Below are 17,813 nucleotides of genomic sequence, written 5' to 3'. Positions count from 1 at the left end.
GTCAAAATATAATCTTTCAAATTTAACATGACAAATTTCTGGAATGAGGGATTAAAAATTCTTATTCATGGTAAAATTCAGCTTGTGATTCAGTACAATAATTTTTGGTGTTGTTGTTGATTTTTCCAGTTCTGGGGCTTGAACTTGGGGCCTAGGCAGTGTCCCTAAGCTTCTTTTGGTCAAGGCCAGCATTCTATTACTTGAGCCACAGTGTCATTTCTGGCTTTTTCTGTTTAGGTGGTACTGAGGAATCAAACCCAGGGCTTTATGCAAGCACTCTAACAGTAAGCCACATTCCCAGGCCCTAGTGCAGTTGTTTATCATTACTCATTCTTTGCCTTTAAAATTCATCAAGAACTGAAACTTGCAGTGAATCACATTATTAAATTTTCCATTTGTAAGTTTTCTTCACTAGTCACAATTAATGTGTGTCACCTTGATTGAAGCTACATGCTATTGGTCATGTCTGTTAAATGACATTTATGTGCAAATATTCAAGATAATTATTAATTGGATGGGAATTATGAACTTTGAAATATTATAACTTTGTAGATATTATAGCCATTTTAAGCTACCATTTGGGAACCAAGTAAAATAGCTTATTAAAAATGAGGGTGTAGGCGGGGAGTTTTGCCTAGTGGTAGAGTGCTTGCCCTGCATACACAAAGACCCAGGTTTGCTTCCTCAGTACTGCATACATAGAAAAGAGTGGTGCTGTGGCTCAAGTGGTATAGCCCTAGACTTGAGGAAATCCAAGGACAGTGCTCAGGCCCTGAGCTTAAGCTCCAGACCGTCAAAAAAAAAAAAAAAAAAAAGAGGGAGCAATAAAACAATTTGAAAAAGGGCATTAGAAGTCAGTGTCAGGAGAGTCATCAGAAAGTCAATAAAATCACCAACAGGTATCTTTAATAGATTTGTCAATTGAGAGTCTAAAATTTTTGAAGAAAACTGTTTTAACAAAAATGCACATTTTTAAAGCAAGCCCATTTTATTCTACATTCTTCCATATATTTTTCTTATAATTAGTAGAAGATTACATTATATTCACCAGATAGAATATGCATTACTTTATGTACATTGGTACTGTAACATTTTTGAGAGCAAAATCTTGAGAGATTTAGACTTCTATGACACAATCTGTTTCTATTTTTACAACTTCTCATAATCCATTTCATAAATAAATAAAATAGGACATTTGGCAATCACATTTAATATTCTATTCTTCCGTTATGACAAATGAGCTACTATTTTCATGCACTTCATCAAGATTTTAGATCATTCAGAAGATTTTTTCCTGCATTAGCTTATTTCCAAGTGAGTTCATGGCAAAAGTTGATTTGACATGATGAGTAGAATAACTTAGAAAAATATACAGTCTTAAAGCTCTAGGTATAATAAAATCTTGCTGAACATTACCCTTTGGAATAATGGTGATGATAATAACTAATATTTACTTACTCTGCACTCTAATTTTGCTATCCTGTCAAGTTAAAACACTTGTATTTTCATTTTTATGATTCTTTTCATGTCTTCTTATGCTGCTTTAATCTTTGCATTTTTGTATATCCTGGTACATGCTAAATGTTAAAAGGTTGGAAAATATAACATAAGAAAATACTACTAATTTTAGGCTTTTATTCCATAGAATAGTATGGAATAGTATAGTTATATATAGTATAGTTATGTAACTATTATTTATAATCATAACTAACTTGTTAGATATTATTCATTATTTGGCACCACACAAACTGTTAGTGAATCCAGAGTCATAAAGGGAGAAAATACAGAGTTGGTCTTGCAATATAGGTAGTATGAGTACACCTCTTATGGGTACCATTTAACAACTAAGCCTATTTAAAATGTAGATCTAGCGCTGGGAGTTTGGCCTAGTTGTAGAGTGCTTGCCTTGCATGCTTGAAGTCCCCGGGTTCAATTCCTTGGTACCACATACATAGATAAAAGCCATAAGTGGTGCTGTGGCTCAAGTGGTAGAGTTCTAGCACTGAGAAAACCCAAGGACAGTGCTTAGACCCTGAGCCCAAGCCCAGGGCTGGCAAAAAAATGTAGATCTAGTTTGCATTGTATTAATCTTATGTTCCATGTTGTGCCTTGATTTCACATCTCTATAAAATCTGCACGGTTTAACCAAGTGTTATTACTCATCTTGGGTATTTTTTAAAAAAATATTTAGATCTTCATTTTAATAGAGAAAGTTATGAAGAACAAATTTTATTGTAGGATATTTTTACAGTGATTGAATTGATATTTCATAGTGTAAAAGTATTAAGTTAGTGATAAAAATATGGCTACAGAAGGCATATAAAAAGAACTAAGTGATATGCTTTCTTAAGATAATTACTGTTTTTCTTTCCCCCTTGTAATAAATTGCTTCCATAAGGCTTTGTTGCATTTTGCTTTCTTGCATTAAGTCTGGTTAGCCATATCCCCTCCCCCAGGCTTACATTGTTTGGGAATGATTACTACTTACGTCAGAAGAACTATGCTAACACCCTGTAGAGAATATAAAATCTGAACAATGTGCAAACATTTTATGAATTAAAAAATTAGATTAACATGTGATGATGTTGTTCTTAATTTTTGAAAAGTTACCATGTCATGTGTAGCTTTGAGAGAAGACAACTTGACTCCCACTTTTGGATTTACCTTTGCAAGAGTGACTTCTTTTATCTATGTGAATTCTTCCTGAGGTGGATATTGTTTCCTCAAAGTGGAGTCCAGTTGCTTTCCCTATTTTGGGAGTGGAGTCTGCTATTCTTGGGAAAAGTGGCTTTTGTTCATCATCAATGGAAGAGATGAAAGATGATGATCTGCTTTTTTTGTCTTCAAAGTGTTTCTTGGAACTCTGATAATGTCTTATGGTATCCACAGAATCTTCAGGATCATTTGTACTATTTTCTTTGCCAAAATCTATTAGTAAAAAAGTTATTTTATAAAAGATATCAAATATGAGAGTCTGTATATCTTGTAGATAAATACATAAATACCATCTTTCCCATCACAATGCACTTTTGTAGATTTCTTTTTCTTAATTTAAGAGGGATATGAAACAATCTAATTCCATACTTTTAGAAACTTTTGCCAATGAAATGATCTCTAGCATATTATATTGATGACAGGCAATTAATCTACAATATTGGCTTGGTGATATAAATTATGCTACTATAAGAATTCTCATTTTGATTTCAATCTCTTTATTGTTATTGTAAAGGTGATGTAAAGAGGGATTAGATTTATGCAAGTCAGGTAGTGAGTACATTTTTTTTGAACAGTGTCCCCCTTTCCCTCACTTTTCCCCAGTTTTTTCCTCCTGACTCCCCAACAATCACATTGTAAAGACTTATTTTTTTAATTTAAAGATTATTTCAATGAAGTAAATCACTAATTTTGAAATTAAGAAAAGATGAAGTTTAAAATTCTGGCAAAACACCATAGTCCAAGTCATAAGCTTATTTATGAGCTGGTATATTACCTCTTATGGAAAATGAAAAAAAGGCAAAGGAAGATAAGCTCCCTTTCTAAATTATCAGCTCTGTGCAAGGTCTTTGTGTTTGTCCTCCATATTATATTGTGAGGCATGTGACAGTTCCCACAGTTTGCCTATGTCAAAACTGCAAGCATTTTCACAGAAAAATCTGCAACTAAGGCTGGCCTTCAGCCTTAGTCTCATGCCAATAATGGCTTTGACATTGCAATCAGTTTGGTTGATAGCAGATTGCACAGAATATAAAGCTTGAATACAGTAATTGTAGTAGGTCTTTACCTAATAACATTTAAACCCCTAGTGCATATTGGATTTTTCTCACTGAAATACCAGGATAATTTCAGCCCTGAAGGTTGTGTTAGAACATATAATAACAGGAAAAGTTCAGAGAATAAGAATCCCAGAATTTGTTTCTATTAGTGTCCTGGGGAGACAGTATAATTTTCCATCTGCTTCCTGCTAATAACTAAACAACAAAACTCCAAGAGGTAAATCATTTTTTAAGCAATGATGAAGTCATTGCCCTATCTACCCTCGACATTTGTGTGCTTACGCTGTTATTTATAGAGGCCATAGGAACTGATCTGAGGCCACTCCAGAGAAATGTCCAATGCCTTCTATATTTCGCATATGGCACAGAAGTTAAGCAAATATTTTTTCTTAAAATAATATTATAAAATATGAAAAACTACAAAAGATCCCAAGGTGAAAATGGACAGAATTTTTAAATATATGCTCACCTGAAATTACTATTATAGTGTATGCTCTATCAGTCAAAGTGATAAAGAGCAAATGGAGATTGATTAAATTTATTTCCTTCAAGGCACATTTGTTTCATTATTTCACTCATTGCTGAGTAGACCACAGGCCTTCCAGTCTTGTGTTGTAGTCATTGTGGGTTACTCAATAGATTTACCTGATCTCACTCAGTCAATATCTTGAGCATTCAGATGAGCAATTCTTTTTTTTTCAATGTTAGTAGTTAGATTCATGTGTTTTTTAATTTTATTTTCATATATTTTTTATTGTAATTAATAGAAGGGTTACATGATATTTGCCAGATAGATGGTGCATTAATTCCCATACATTGATACCCTTTCATATGTCTTGGTCCCCATTTCCCTCCCCCCTCCCCCACCCCTCATCTTGTTTTCCCCCGTTCCGTATTCAATTTCAAATAACCAAATACAAATATATCCGATATATCAGGTAACAAAGTGAGATACTGTAACAATATGAGATAACCAAGGAACAGCAAAAGAGATGAGAGATAACATAGTACCTTAAGAACAACAATCATTCATTATATGGCGTATGTTTCTATATCCTAGAGATCCTTTCGTTTAGCGTCCTACTATATGGCCTTTTGTATCAAGGTTTTGCTGTATTGCAAATCTCTGCTAGGAGAGCCCAAGGTTTCTACTGATTATGTCAAATGAGGGAAACCATTGAGCCTAAGTTCCTTTGAGTCTGGCTTACTTCACTAAGAATGTAAAGGAGCTTTTTGATGAAAACTTTAAAACCATGAAAAAGGAAATTAAAGCAGAATTGAGGAAATGGAAAAACCTCCCATGCTCCTGGATTGGAAGAATCAATATCATGAAAATGACATTCTTGCCAAGGGCTATCTACAAATTCAGTGCAATACCCATCAATATCCCAATGTCATCTTTAAAGAATTAGAAGATGCAATCCAAAATTTCATATGGAATAATAAAAGACCCCATATAGCAAAAACACATCTTATCAGAAAGAACAGAGCAGGAGGAATTTCAATACCAAACTTTAGACTCTATTACAGAGCTATAATTATCAAAACAGCTTGGTACTGGCACAAGAACAGGCCTGAAGACCAATGGAATAGAACTGAAGACCCAGATATTAAACCACAGACTTATGGCCACCTAATCTTTGACAAGGGAGCCAAAAATACAGAATGGAAGAAAGATAGCCTCTTCAACAAATGGTGCTGGCAGAACTGGTTAATCACCTAAAGAAAACTAAAGTTCGATCCTTCTTTGTCACGCTGCATTAGAATTAACTCCAAATGGATCAAAGACCTGGAGGTAAAAGCTGACACATTTGAAAACTTTACATGAAGGAATAGGACATACACTAGGCTTCCTTGGTACAGGTCGAAACTTTCTTAATAAGGACCAAGAATCACAACAAATCAGAGAAAGGCTGGATACGTGGGACTGCATTAAACTGCAGAGCTTTTGTATGTCAAAGGACATAGCTAGTAAACTAATTAGGAAGCCTACAGAGTGGGAGAAGATCACCAACCAAACAACAGACCAAGGCCTCATATCTAAAATATATCAACAGCTCAAAAAATTGAATCACTCCAAAACTAATCTCCAAAGTAACAACCATCCCATTAAAAGATGGGTCAAAGACTTAAAGAGAGTCTTCTCTGAAGAAGAAACAAAAATGGCCTATAGACACATGAAGAAATGCTCAACATCTCTGGCCATAAAAGAAATGCAAATCAAAACAACTCTAAGATTGCACCTCACTCCAGTGAGAATGGCCAGGATCAAGAAAACTAATAATGACAGATGCTGGAGGGGATGTGGCCAGGAGGGATCACTACTACATTGTTGGTGGCAGTACAAACTCGTTCAGCCACAATGGAAAGCAGTATGGCAATTCCTCAAAAGACTAAACATAGAGCTCCCCTATGACCCAGCAATTCCACTACTTGGCATTTACCCAATCATCCAGAAACAAGGACAGACTAAATCCACTAGCACAACAATGTTCATTGCAACACTATTTATCATAGCAAATATATAGAACCAACCTAGATGTCCCTCAGTTTATGAGTGGATCAAGAAGATGTGGTGTTTGTACCCAATGGAATTCTATGCTGCTGTCAGAAAGAATAACATTGCCTCATTTGTTAGGAAATGGAAAGACTTAGAACAGATGAGCGATTCTTACAGAAGTCATTTTCTCCAGCATCATCAGCATTAACGTCTGGCACTTTACACCAGTTCTAGGGTGTGAATTAAGAACTTAGCACTACAGCCTAGATTTTCCACTCATGGATGACATTCAACCACTTGGTTCACAACCTCAGTTCCAGTTTTTATTGCTGGTAACTGAAGATAGTGTCTTTCTTATCTGCCTACCTGAACTGCCTCTGAATGGAAACCTTCAGCTCTCAGTTTCCTCGGCAGCTAGGATTATAGGCATGAACAATCTGTACTCAATTTGACATTTGAACTGATAAACTTGTTCTTATTATTCTCCTTTATTTCCTAGTTTCTCTCTTCCTCCAAGGACTTTTGAGAATTTGATCAACATTTCTCTGTTGACCATATCATTCATTTACCAAAAATGTTACAAATTTTATGTAATATAAAGAAAAGACAAACTTCATTTTTTTCAAAAGTATCTTTCTCTCTGGTCAACAAAGTTTGTTCCTCCTATAAGAAAAATGTTTTCCCATCCATGACCTGATCACCAGTGGGACTGGACTCAACTCAGGCCTCTTATCTTTCCCCAAATACTGGTTTTTCCTAGTAGAATTAAATTTAATATGAACTATGAATTCATTTGCCTCCAGTCTAAGTCTGGGTAATGCTAATGTGGGCAACTGTATTGAATACATATCAGAAATTAGTAAGACATTTTGTATTACTGTCTTGAGAGGCCTGGGGCATTCTCTAGGAATTTTTAAACATTTACAAGTGTTGACAATTCTTAGAACAATGACCACAGAAAGTAGAGGGCACAGAATTACAACTGTTTAGTTCTGTGGCACAATAAAATAAAAACATCAGTCACTTCAGACACATAGAACCTAGGTCCTTTAGAAAACATTTTGGGCAAGAAGAAAATGTTTGATACTCTTGAATTTATATATTTTGTATGGAGAAAAAGTCTCACATTTATTTCTGTTTTCTACAGATGCCATATGAGCATCTAATTTGATTTAGCATTACTGCTACATCATTTTTCCAATCCAACAACCTTTTTATATTCCATACTTGATAAAGGAGACCTTCATTTGCTATCACATAAAATGAAAGTTGAAATGGCGATCTATTAGTGAATTAAAAATGTAATCTGCTTGGGCTTAGTATGGATGTTGGTAGTTATAATACATGAAATTGGACATCTGAAATGCACTATAATTACCCTCCAGTTACTTCTAGACTTTGATGGACTGTTCTAATTCTGCCTTGTGCTTCCTAGGTAAACTCAATTATTTTTAAAATATTAAAGACTTTTAAATATCCCCTTTACCCCTAAAGTTCTTCATCATTTATATGGAAGCAGTATTTGAGAGAATTTGGCATTATTTTCTTTTTCCTTGAAATGAAATAGTCATTCTTGTTACTATTTCATAAAGAATAAGGGGTCTTTTTGGACATGGGGCACTGTCCATGCACATTTTTTCTCAAGGCTAGCACTCCATCACTCTGAGTCAGGTTTTCCACGGGATAATTGGACATAAGAATCTCATAGGGTTTCCTGACTCAGGGAGCTTTGAACCTCCTTCCTTAGATCTCACCTCCAAAGTATGTAGGATTATAGATGTGAGAGCAGTGCTCAGCTAAGAATATCTTTTATCTGTTTAGGTAAGCATCAAATCCATTTTCTGAATCAATGACTAAGAGTCTCGTTTTTTCCCCAGTTCTATGGGCAGATAAACCATCTTCTGTTTTGTCACATGATGCAATTCTGTCATCTTGTGAGTGTCATCAGAGTTCAGAATGCACTCAAGATCACATAATAAGAGTTTTGCTGGAGTGGCAAATCCACCTGTATCAATCTAAGAACAAACATCTGTGTACATCCCATCTTTTGAAGTCCTCTTTCCAAATTAATTATTGGTTTTGTGTGTTTGATTCTAGAGAAAGACATGCATTTTGTTCAAAGTGAGGGATTTAATGTGCTTTCCTGACATTTTTGTTATATATGTCCCCTACCAGTGACATTTGTTATGTAAGTGGACTAGTTTCCATCTTACGAAACCATTTCACTGCAAATTTTGGAGGGTGAAAAAAAATTTTCACATATGATCAAAGATATAGGGTTCTTTATATTTGCAGATGAAATTGAAAGGAACCATGAAATTCTTTTCTATACAAATAAATGATTAAGCTGTATAAGAACTGAAGATATGAAGCATTTTGGTAAATGATGATAAGAAGTTCCATTTTGGACAAATAAATTCTACAGGTGATTGTTCATCATATGACTGGAATTGATGTAAGGCATACTTGAAAATTGTTGAAAGAAGTCCTTAAATATTATCTCCACACTTTAAGAAAAGATGCCCATGTGAATAGATATAATGATGTGTTTGACTGTGACATTCATCACTGTGTATATATATCATAATATCTATTCTACTCCCATGGTATATGATTTTTAGTTTTTAACTATATCATAAAAAATGAAAAGTTACATTTAAGGTATCCTTAAAATGGGTAACAAAAACTAGATAAGCATTTGCTGCAGGTAAAGACAATCTACTAAGACACCAAAGCTATCTATATAAATGGTTAATATAACAAAATTTAAGAATTAAACCTCCCTCCATAACAAGTTTCTTAGGGTATATATTTATCATTTACTTCAATTACTTCCTTTAAAATTACTTTAATTTTGAAATCACTAAATTAAATTACTAAATTTACAAATCACTAAGCATATATTGTAGAGCGACCATGTTTATGGTTCTCAGTTCATATTCCATGTGTGATGAGCTCCAGGTATTTTCACTGACATTTTCTGTAACAGAGTTTTGATGAGAATGTGTCAATCTCACTTTCCAATCCTTGGACTATATAGGTCTCTTAAGATATGTAGACCAATTGAAGTCTCTATAGAAACGTTATTAACACTTTTTTCTCTGTGTTTTAGGAAAGGATTATAAAAGCTCAATAGCTATGTGCCTAAGTATGTGTGTGTGAGAGAGGACAGAGAAGATGATATAAACCAAATAAAGAAAAAATGCATTTGGATGTGAAGAGAGTTTTGTTCATTTGGGATGGAGAACAAGCCAAAATTATTAGATGATCTCCCACAAGAAAAATATTTGGCCAAAGACAGTCAAGATAAGAATTTGAATTTAAAAGACCTAATAATAAAAGAATCAAACAAATGCTAAATTTTATTTCATTTCTTTTCTCCACAGAAAGTATTGTATACCTGCTTTGCAGGAAGTTATGTATCACCTGTTTCTCACCTCCATGGAACTTAACACTGAGAGCCAGAGAACATTGAGAACATACTATGAAGAGAGGAGCTGATGGCATTAAGGTAAAGACTGAAGTTGATAGTATTAAGACAGAGACTGAAGAAGTAAGAAGAAACCAGCACTACTAAGAATGTGAGAATTATGATGTCCTTAGAGAGTGTGGGTTCTCTAGGTGACACAGACAACTCAGTTTAGGGAAAAGATTACCAGTAGTTCAGTGTGAAGTACAAAACAGATAAAAGAATGGTAATGGAAATCTATTAGAAGTAGCAATTGCAAAATTAATGCTATCAAGTTTGAGAGAGTTAGTCCTCTGTGCAACTGAACAGATGGGGACACCAGTTGTAGAGATCAATATATTGAAAGATAAATATTTTTCTAACAAGCATCCTTAGTTCAATTTAGGAAGTTTTGGATCTGAGTTGCCTTTGATGTATCAAGCCAGTGGTGCAAATCTCAATCTATTATTGAAGCTCAGTTTGTTAATTTTTTTTTTGCCAGTCCTGGGCTTGAGCTCAGGGCCTGAGCACTGTCCTTGGGTTTTCTACCACTTGAGCCTCAGCACCACTTCCACTCGGTATGTGGTACCGAGGAATCGAACCCAGGTCTTCATGCATGCTAGGCAAGCACTTTAACCACTAGGCCAAACTCCCGGCCCCATCAGTTTGTTAATTTTTTTAAATGTATATCTCCCATGAAAAATAATTGGTAAGAAGAAATGAGATCACCTGGGGAAAGTGTATGAGGTAGAATGAAAAAAAAAGAAGCCAATAATGATGTCTTAAGAAACTTGAACTACAAATGAACCTGTGAGAATTTGTGAGGGCAGAAGAAATACATGGAAAGTAAATTGCCACAAAAATACTCAAGAATAAAGGATGGAATTGTCAAGGGTTGTTATGGGACTAACTGTGATTAAAATGTTTGAGGAATCAGACTGGAGTTGAAATGGAAGTTTCTTCATCAAAGCTTCATCTCTGCAGGCTTTGCAGGTACACCTAAATATATTCCCCACCCTGGTTCTCACTGAGTTATTCTTAATACTGTTACTGAGGATTTTTTCCCATCTCCATCCCCAGGAATGACACCAAAGTGCCTGTGTAGAAGTGGTGCTGTGACTCAAAATGGTAGAGCTCTAGCCTTGAATTCAAGACCTCAGGGACAATGCCCAAGCCCAGAGCTCAATCCCCACAAAAAAGAAGTCCCTTCGACTACATCATATATATAATTAGGGCATGTGCAGGGATTGAGCTAAGTGAGAGTCCTCCTTCCAAAACATTCTGATTAGAGCTCTGAGGATTATCAACTGTTATTAACTAGACTTCATTAAAAAAAACCAATTTACTCTATTTTTATTGCTGATATCTTTGGAAATAAAAAGAAGCTTTGGTCAATGACATGGTTGAGTGATACCAATAAGAAAAGAGGAGCAATGTGATAAGTTATAGATTGATGTGAAGAATTTGCTACAATGACTAAAGCTTGAATGGTATTTGCTATGGAAATCAGAACTAGACAGATCATTTAAGTAAGAGAAGCCAATAATTATAAAATATTTATTCAAATACTACAAGTAAAATGAATTACCTTTTTCTCCTTCACTTCCAAAGGACAATCTTCTTCTTCGAAGTTTACAGTTATCTCCATCAGAATCGTTCATAGATTGGGACCGTAGTAAAAGATCAGCCTTTGTGAAAGAGAAGTGAGGATAAAAGGGAAGATTACTTGACCAAGGAATACTGTCAGTAAATTGCTATGTGGTATTATTGCAATCAAATTGAATATTAATTAGTATATTTCAGATACCTACAGTACTTTGCTTAATGGAAGTTTCTATGTTGGAAATTAAATTATTAGCGTAATTCTAGCAGTTCCACTACCCTATAATGAATTCTTGGTCATATGAGGGATTATTATAATTATTTTAAATGAATGTTAGCATTTAGAGACATAATTTTCCTCTGCATGGAACATTCTTCATATAACTTGATGAAGTGAAAATTAATAATAATTTATAAAACTTTGGAGAATACTAGTACAGAGAAGAATGTATCCAGTAATTACATTAAGCTATTTTTTAATTGTATGGTAATGGGTCCTAAGGTTAAACTTCATAACTGTAACTGTAAGGCTAAATTCCATAAATATTATGATTAGAGATACTTATTATACTATTCCCATCTTCTCCTTGTTGGTTACTCTGCACAATATTCTTATAAATAAAATTGGAAATTTTGTTTTCTTTATTTGGGCGGTCTCTAAATTTTTATTTAAGCAATTTTTGAGGATGATAATTAGTGTTTTTCAAAGTAAACTCAGAATGGGGTCAGTGATATTGGACTAAGAGTGTGATAAACGTGCCTTTTGGGTTGCTTTTTTTTTCTTTAAGTCCCCCAGAATGCCTGAAAATGAATATAACTCCAGAAAAAATGTAAATGATCAACTATTACTTTGATACTGACTTAGAATTTTTGTTCTAGAGAATAGGTGTTTAAATACAATAGAAATATGTGTAAGACATTTATATGTGTATAAATACACTTAAATATCAAATACCCAATAAATTTATTTGGATTTGGAGTGATGTTCCTGGGCTTCAGGATAAGAGGAATATACTAGGCATAACCCAGGAATAAATTAGAGTGTCTAATGCAAGTTCAATATTCATGGAATTAATTGACAGTAGTTTATAAGGTAAATTTTTAAAGCAAAATGGTTAGGAGCCCAAGAGTTATGCTCTCAATATTCATTCTAGGTTAGTAATAGAATTAAAATATTTCCATTGAAGGATATTTGATTAAGTATGCAGAATTAATTTTGACTCTGCTATAAACATCTACTATAATAGATTATCACGTTAAATATGGATCTAAACTTTAGTTTTTTCATTATTATTGAGTGGTCAGTGGTTGTCATAAATTAAATAAATAATGGCTGAAAGCATATTCTATCCTCTATACAAAATTAACTCTTTTAAGAGATTTTCAGTAGCTTTATATAACCCATTTCTAAAAAAACAAAAAACCGTTTTCCCACAATATAAATCAATACTATTTCAAGGTAAGGTTATCAGGTAAACATTACTATAAAGTCAAATTTAAAATACCTGCTTAAAGCTATTCAACATAATTGAGAGTGATTAGGCGTAATTTTCCCATGTAATTTGTAATTTTCAGCATTCACTTTGTCTTTCCTTCTAACTATGCAGGATTGATAAATTTTATTGAAATATTTTTACAGTATTTTAAGAAGCATTTATGCAATTTAAAAATAAGATATCAGAAATATAAAAAACAAAATAAAGGAAAGAGAACAGTTAACATATACCTTTGCGTTCTCATGCCTTAGGTTGAAAGTCAACTCTAGGTTTGTTAGAAAGTGATCGGAAAACTCTGGGTACATATCCAATACTTCTAACAAATCTTCTCTTTGAATCTTGTGCAAGTCACAATATGTGAGAGCTCTTACATCTGCATTTGACTTGCCAGGTTTGGCATAGAGATGAACCATTTCTCCAAATATGTCATTTTTTCCTAAAATTAAAAGAAACAGAAAACATAGGGGGAAAAGGAAAGGAAGAGAATATAAACTTACTTCCTAAAACTGATCAGTGAACCTAGCCCTGACCTAAAGGTGAGGTAACGTCCCTAAGTATTTAATATTTTAAGTATTTCTTATGATATTGAACAATGCAATTGTCCCAGATTAAGATTCTGGAGTGGAATTTTGGATGCAAAGAACTGCTCCTGGTATAATCTCTATCATGTTCTTATTTTGGTTGTTTAACCTAGAATTTTGACAGTATCACTGCAGTATAATATGGCCTATAATGCTAGCAAAGGATCTTTCTATACCTTACTTTAAAGATACTCCAAAGAGATAATGATCTGATTTGTTGAACCTAGGAAGATGAGAGGCTTTAGAGAATCATAATCCTGCTGTATAATGTGTCTGGAGGTTGTTTCAATTAAAAAATTACAGTGTAACTGAAGTTTCCACCTTATCTCAATACTCAAAAGCTTAAAGGAGCAATTTGAATACCTCTTGTTTCCTTCAATAACCATTTTTGAATTTATTCTTAATGAATTTTTTCAAACTCTAAGATATTTTTTTATTTCTTAAACATATATAAACTTTAGTTATATGCTCTTTGTTCTCAGAATTTGGTCTTTTGGCTTTTCTGTGAAGTCTAGGATCTTTTCAGTATCTGGCTTATAATAGGACCTCCCCACCACTTCTTCCTAGCCAAGTACCCCAATCTTCATTCTTATAAAAAGGAAATGAAGAAAAAACAAAATAAATATTAATTTTTGTACTAAGTACACACTGAACCACACTGAACCAAGAAGAACTAACCCAACTAAACAGGCCTATTTCAAGCACTGAAATAGAAATGGCAATAAGAGAACTTCCACCTAAGAAAAGCCCAAGGCCAGATGGATTCACAGCTGAATTCTATAAGGTCTTCAAAGCAGAGCTCACACCAATACTCCTCAAGCTCTTCAACGAAATTGAAAATGAAGGTTCTTTACCAAACTCATTCTATGAAGCCAGTATAACCCTCATCCCCAAACCAGACAGAGATTCATCAAAGAAAGAGAAATATAGACATATTTCTTTGATGAGCATCGATGCAAAACTTCTCAACAAAATACTGGCCAACCGGCTACAACAACTCATCAAAAAATTATACACTATGATCAAACAGGATTCATCACAGGGAGACAAAGCTGGTTCAACATACGCAAATCAATTAACACAATTCAACACATCAACAGGAGCAAGGACAAAAATCACATGATTGTCTCAATAGACGCGGAAAAGGCATTTGACAAGATCCAACACCCCTTTATGTTAAAAGCTCTGGGGAAACTAGGAATCCATGGAACATTCCTCAATATAATAAAGGCTGTGTATGACAAACCCACAGCTAGTATTATACTTAATGGCAAAAAGCTAAAGCCATTCCCTCTAAAATCAGGAATGAGACAAGGATGCCCACTCTCTCTGCTCCTTTTTAACATAGTATTAGAATTCCTAGCCAGTGCAATAAGGCAAGAAGCAAGCATAAAGGGGATCCAAATAGGGAAAGAGGAAGTAAAGCTTTCCCCCTTTGCAGATGACATGATATTGTATTTAAAGAATCCTATAGACTCCACTGTCAAGCTCCTTGAGCTGATTCAAAACTTTGGAAGGGTAGCAGGCTATAAAATTAACCCTCAAAAATCAACTGTCTTCCTCTACACCAACAGTGAGAGGAATGAGGCAACAATCAGGAAAGCAACTCCTTTCACAATAGCCTCAAAGAAAATAAAGTACCTAGGAATTACCTTAACCAAGAATGTAAAGGACCTTTTTGATGAAAACTTTAAAACCCTGAAAAAGGAAATGAAAGCAGAACTGAGGAAATGGAAAAACCTCCTATGCTCCTGGATTGGAAGAATCAATATCGTGAAAATGACATTCTTGCCAAGGGCTATCTACAAATTCAATGCAATACCCATCAATATCCCAATGTCATTCTTTAAAGAAATAGAAGAGGCAATCCAAAATTTCATTTGGAATGATAAAAGACCCTGTATAGCAAAAACACTTCTTATCAGAAAGAACACAGCAGGAGGAATTTTAATACCAAACTTTAGACTCTATTACAGAGCTATAATTATCAAAACAGCTTAGTATGGGCACAAGAACAGGCCTGAAGACCAATGGAATAGAACTGAAGACCCAGATATCAAACCACAGACCTATGGCCAGCTAATCTTTGACAAGGGAGCCAAAAAAAATAGAATGGAAGAAAGATAGCCTCTTCAACAAGTGGTGCTAGCAGAACTGGTTAAGCACCTGCAGAAAACCAAATGGATCAAAGACCTGGAGGTAAAACCTGACATCATGAAAACTTTACAAGATGGAATAGGAGATACACTAGGCCTCCTTGGCACAGGTGGAAACTTTCTTAATAAGGACCAAGAATCACAACAAATCAGAGAAAGGCTGGATAAGTGACAGACTACTTTTAAGGATGATTAATGGTGCTATAAATAGTATTTTCTCATATCTAACTTGATACTTCTTTTAGGACTTAGTAACATTTTTCTTTGTGCCTTATTTTAGTTTTTGGTAGATAATCATATCTGGGTATTCATTGGTTTGTTTTTGTAATGATCTTGACTCATGGGTCAGAATTACTCAAATACTCTTAGTTTAAATGAGAAAATTTAATGTGGAAAATTCAAATACCATATCTTAAGTACAAAAGAAAAATTGACCATGAAAGGATGTATTAACATAATTTAAATAGATAATTATTAGTCCTTCAAAATAAAATGAATATTCTTGAGACGGGTGCAATGGCTCACCCCTATAATCCTAGCTACTCAGGTGGTTGAGATTTGAAAACTGCAGTTCAAATTCAGCCCAGGCATTAATGTCCATGAGACTCTGATTTCCAGTTGATCACCAGAAAACCAGAAGTGGCACTGTGGCTCAAGGGGTAGGGTGGTAGCCTTGAGCTGAAGAGCTCAGGGACAAAGCCCAGGCCTAGAGATCAAGTCCCATGACCAACAGAAAGAGAATAATCTTATTTTGTCAGGATTTTAGTTGCTGATTTACATACAAAGCAGATGCCTTTTATAGGGACAGAAAATATAAACAATTTAAATGTTAATACCCCATTACCCAATAGGGTTAGGCTCATAAAATTTCATCTGTAAAAGTATACAACAGCATTAACTCAAAATGGATCAAAGAACTCCATATCAGACCTGAAACTCTTGACACTGCTACACAACAGAGTAGGAGAGACACTGGAACTCATAGGCACAGGCATAAACTTCTTGAACAGAATCCTAGGGTCACAACAGATTGGAAAGAGACTCAACAAATGGGACTATCTAAAAATAAAATGTTTCTGCCCAGACAAAGACATAGCCACTAAAGTAGAAAGATAGCCAACCAACTGGGCTTGAAGACATGCTCTATCATGAAAATGAATCTGTAGACTACTTTTCATGTATTGGGCCTCAAATATTCAGTTAGCTGCCAAAAATTTAAGAAAATCATGAAAGTGTTTACATATTGGAAAAAAATCAAGACAGTAGAGAAAACATGCTTTTGGTTACTTCAGTTTTCAGTGGAATTTGAACAAAGCATTTAATTTACCACCACTACTAAACATCCCATACAAATCAATAGGTAAGTCATTCTATGCTCTGGGTTACAAATCATAATAACTGATAACAATTGTCACCATCCAGTTTTAACTACTCACCTAAAATAGCTACCACAATGTCATCTTTGAGGATTTCGATGGAGCCTCTGGACAAGAAGTACAGAGCAGTAAGGACATCCCCACAGTGAACAAGAGTGTCTCCTGGAGGGGCATGAGTGGTCTTGAACTTCATTGCCAATGCTCTAAGGCAACCTTTACTCGCCCCCCGAAAAGCTTTGCAGTTCTGTAGCAAAGTCTGATTCAGATGTAGACAAATATCAGCTTGTAAGCATTCTGGGAAACCCTTTAAGACCTGAAGAAAAAAAATAAAAAGTCTCATACTACCAGTGCACTGGGGATTATAACCTGAACTAAAGTATATTTCTTGCTCACACATCTGCAGATGTGGTTTCTCTCACACAGGAGCTCTTACAGGGCATATGTCTCAGCTACTTTAATGAATACCTGGTTTGCTAAACATGTCAGAATTTTTTTAACTCAGACTCTGTTCTCAGAATTAAATGATGGCATTCAGACTCAATGTGTATCCTGTCTCATTAAGATGTTATGCCTACAACTTTCACATTGTTCCTCTTCCATGCTGTTGCTGTGTAGTTTCTGTCTAGCACCGCACTGCACATAGGTATTATGTACTGAAACAATAAGACATAACTAATGAAGGTAGTACAACTAGAAAGATAAGCAAGCACCTTTTGAAGAAATTCCAAGTCAATTTAAATTTCCATTGTGCATCTTAGCTATAATTAGTAAAATATCAATCTTGAAATATATATGGTATTTATAAATGTCATACACTGGGGACTATTCTTAAAAAACAAACAGTAGTTGGAATATTTATGTTTCCTATACATATAATACTA

General features: G+C 34.5%; 1 protein-coding gene across 1 annotated transcript in view; it reads right to left on the bottom strand.

Moving 5' to 3' along the window:
• The window catches only part of Kcnh7 (potassium voltage-gated channel subfamily H member 7), a 468,230-nt gene that overhangs the window by 19,595 nt on the left and 430,822 nt on the right, over positions 1-17,813 (bottom strand). Inside the window, exons 10-13 of the mRNA XM_090342730.1 lie at positions 16,993-17,245; positions 13,050-13,255; positions 11,310-11,409; positions 2,665-2,928 (exon numbers count right to left, since the gene is read on the bottom strand). Coding sequence (XP_090198856.1) covers positions 2,665-2,928; positions 11,310-11,409; positions 13,050-13,255; positions 16,993-17,245 — 823 coding nt within the window. The remainder of the gene's footprint in view (positions 1-2,664; positions 2,929-11,309; positions 11,410-13,049; positions 13,256-16,992; positions 17,246-17,813) is intronic.

This window comes from Megascapheus bottae, chromosome 12, assembly GCF_031878675.1.
Source record: "Megascapheus bottae isolate mThoBot1 chromosome 12, mThoBot2.hap1, whole genome shotgun sequence".
NCBI classification, from domain to species: Eukaryota; Metazoa; Chordata; class Mammalia; order Rodentia; family Geomyidae; genus Megascapheus; species Megascapheus bottae.
Note: the sequence above shows the minus strand (reverse complement) of the source record. Positions and strands in the feature narration are given on the sequence as shown.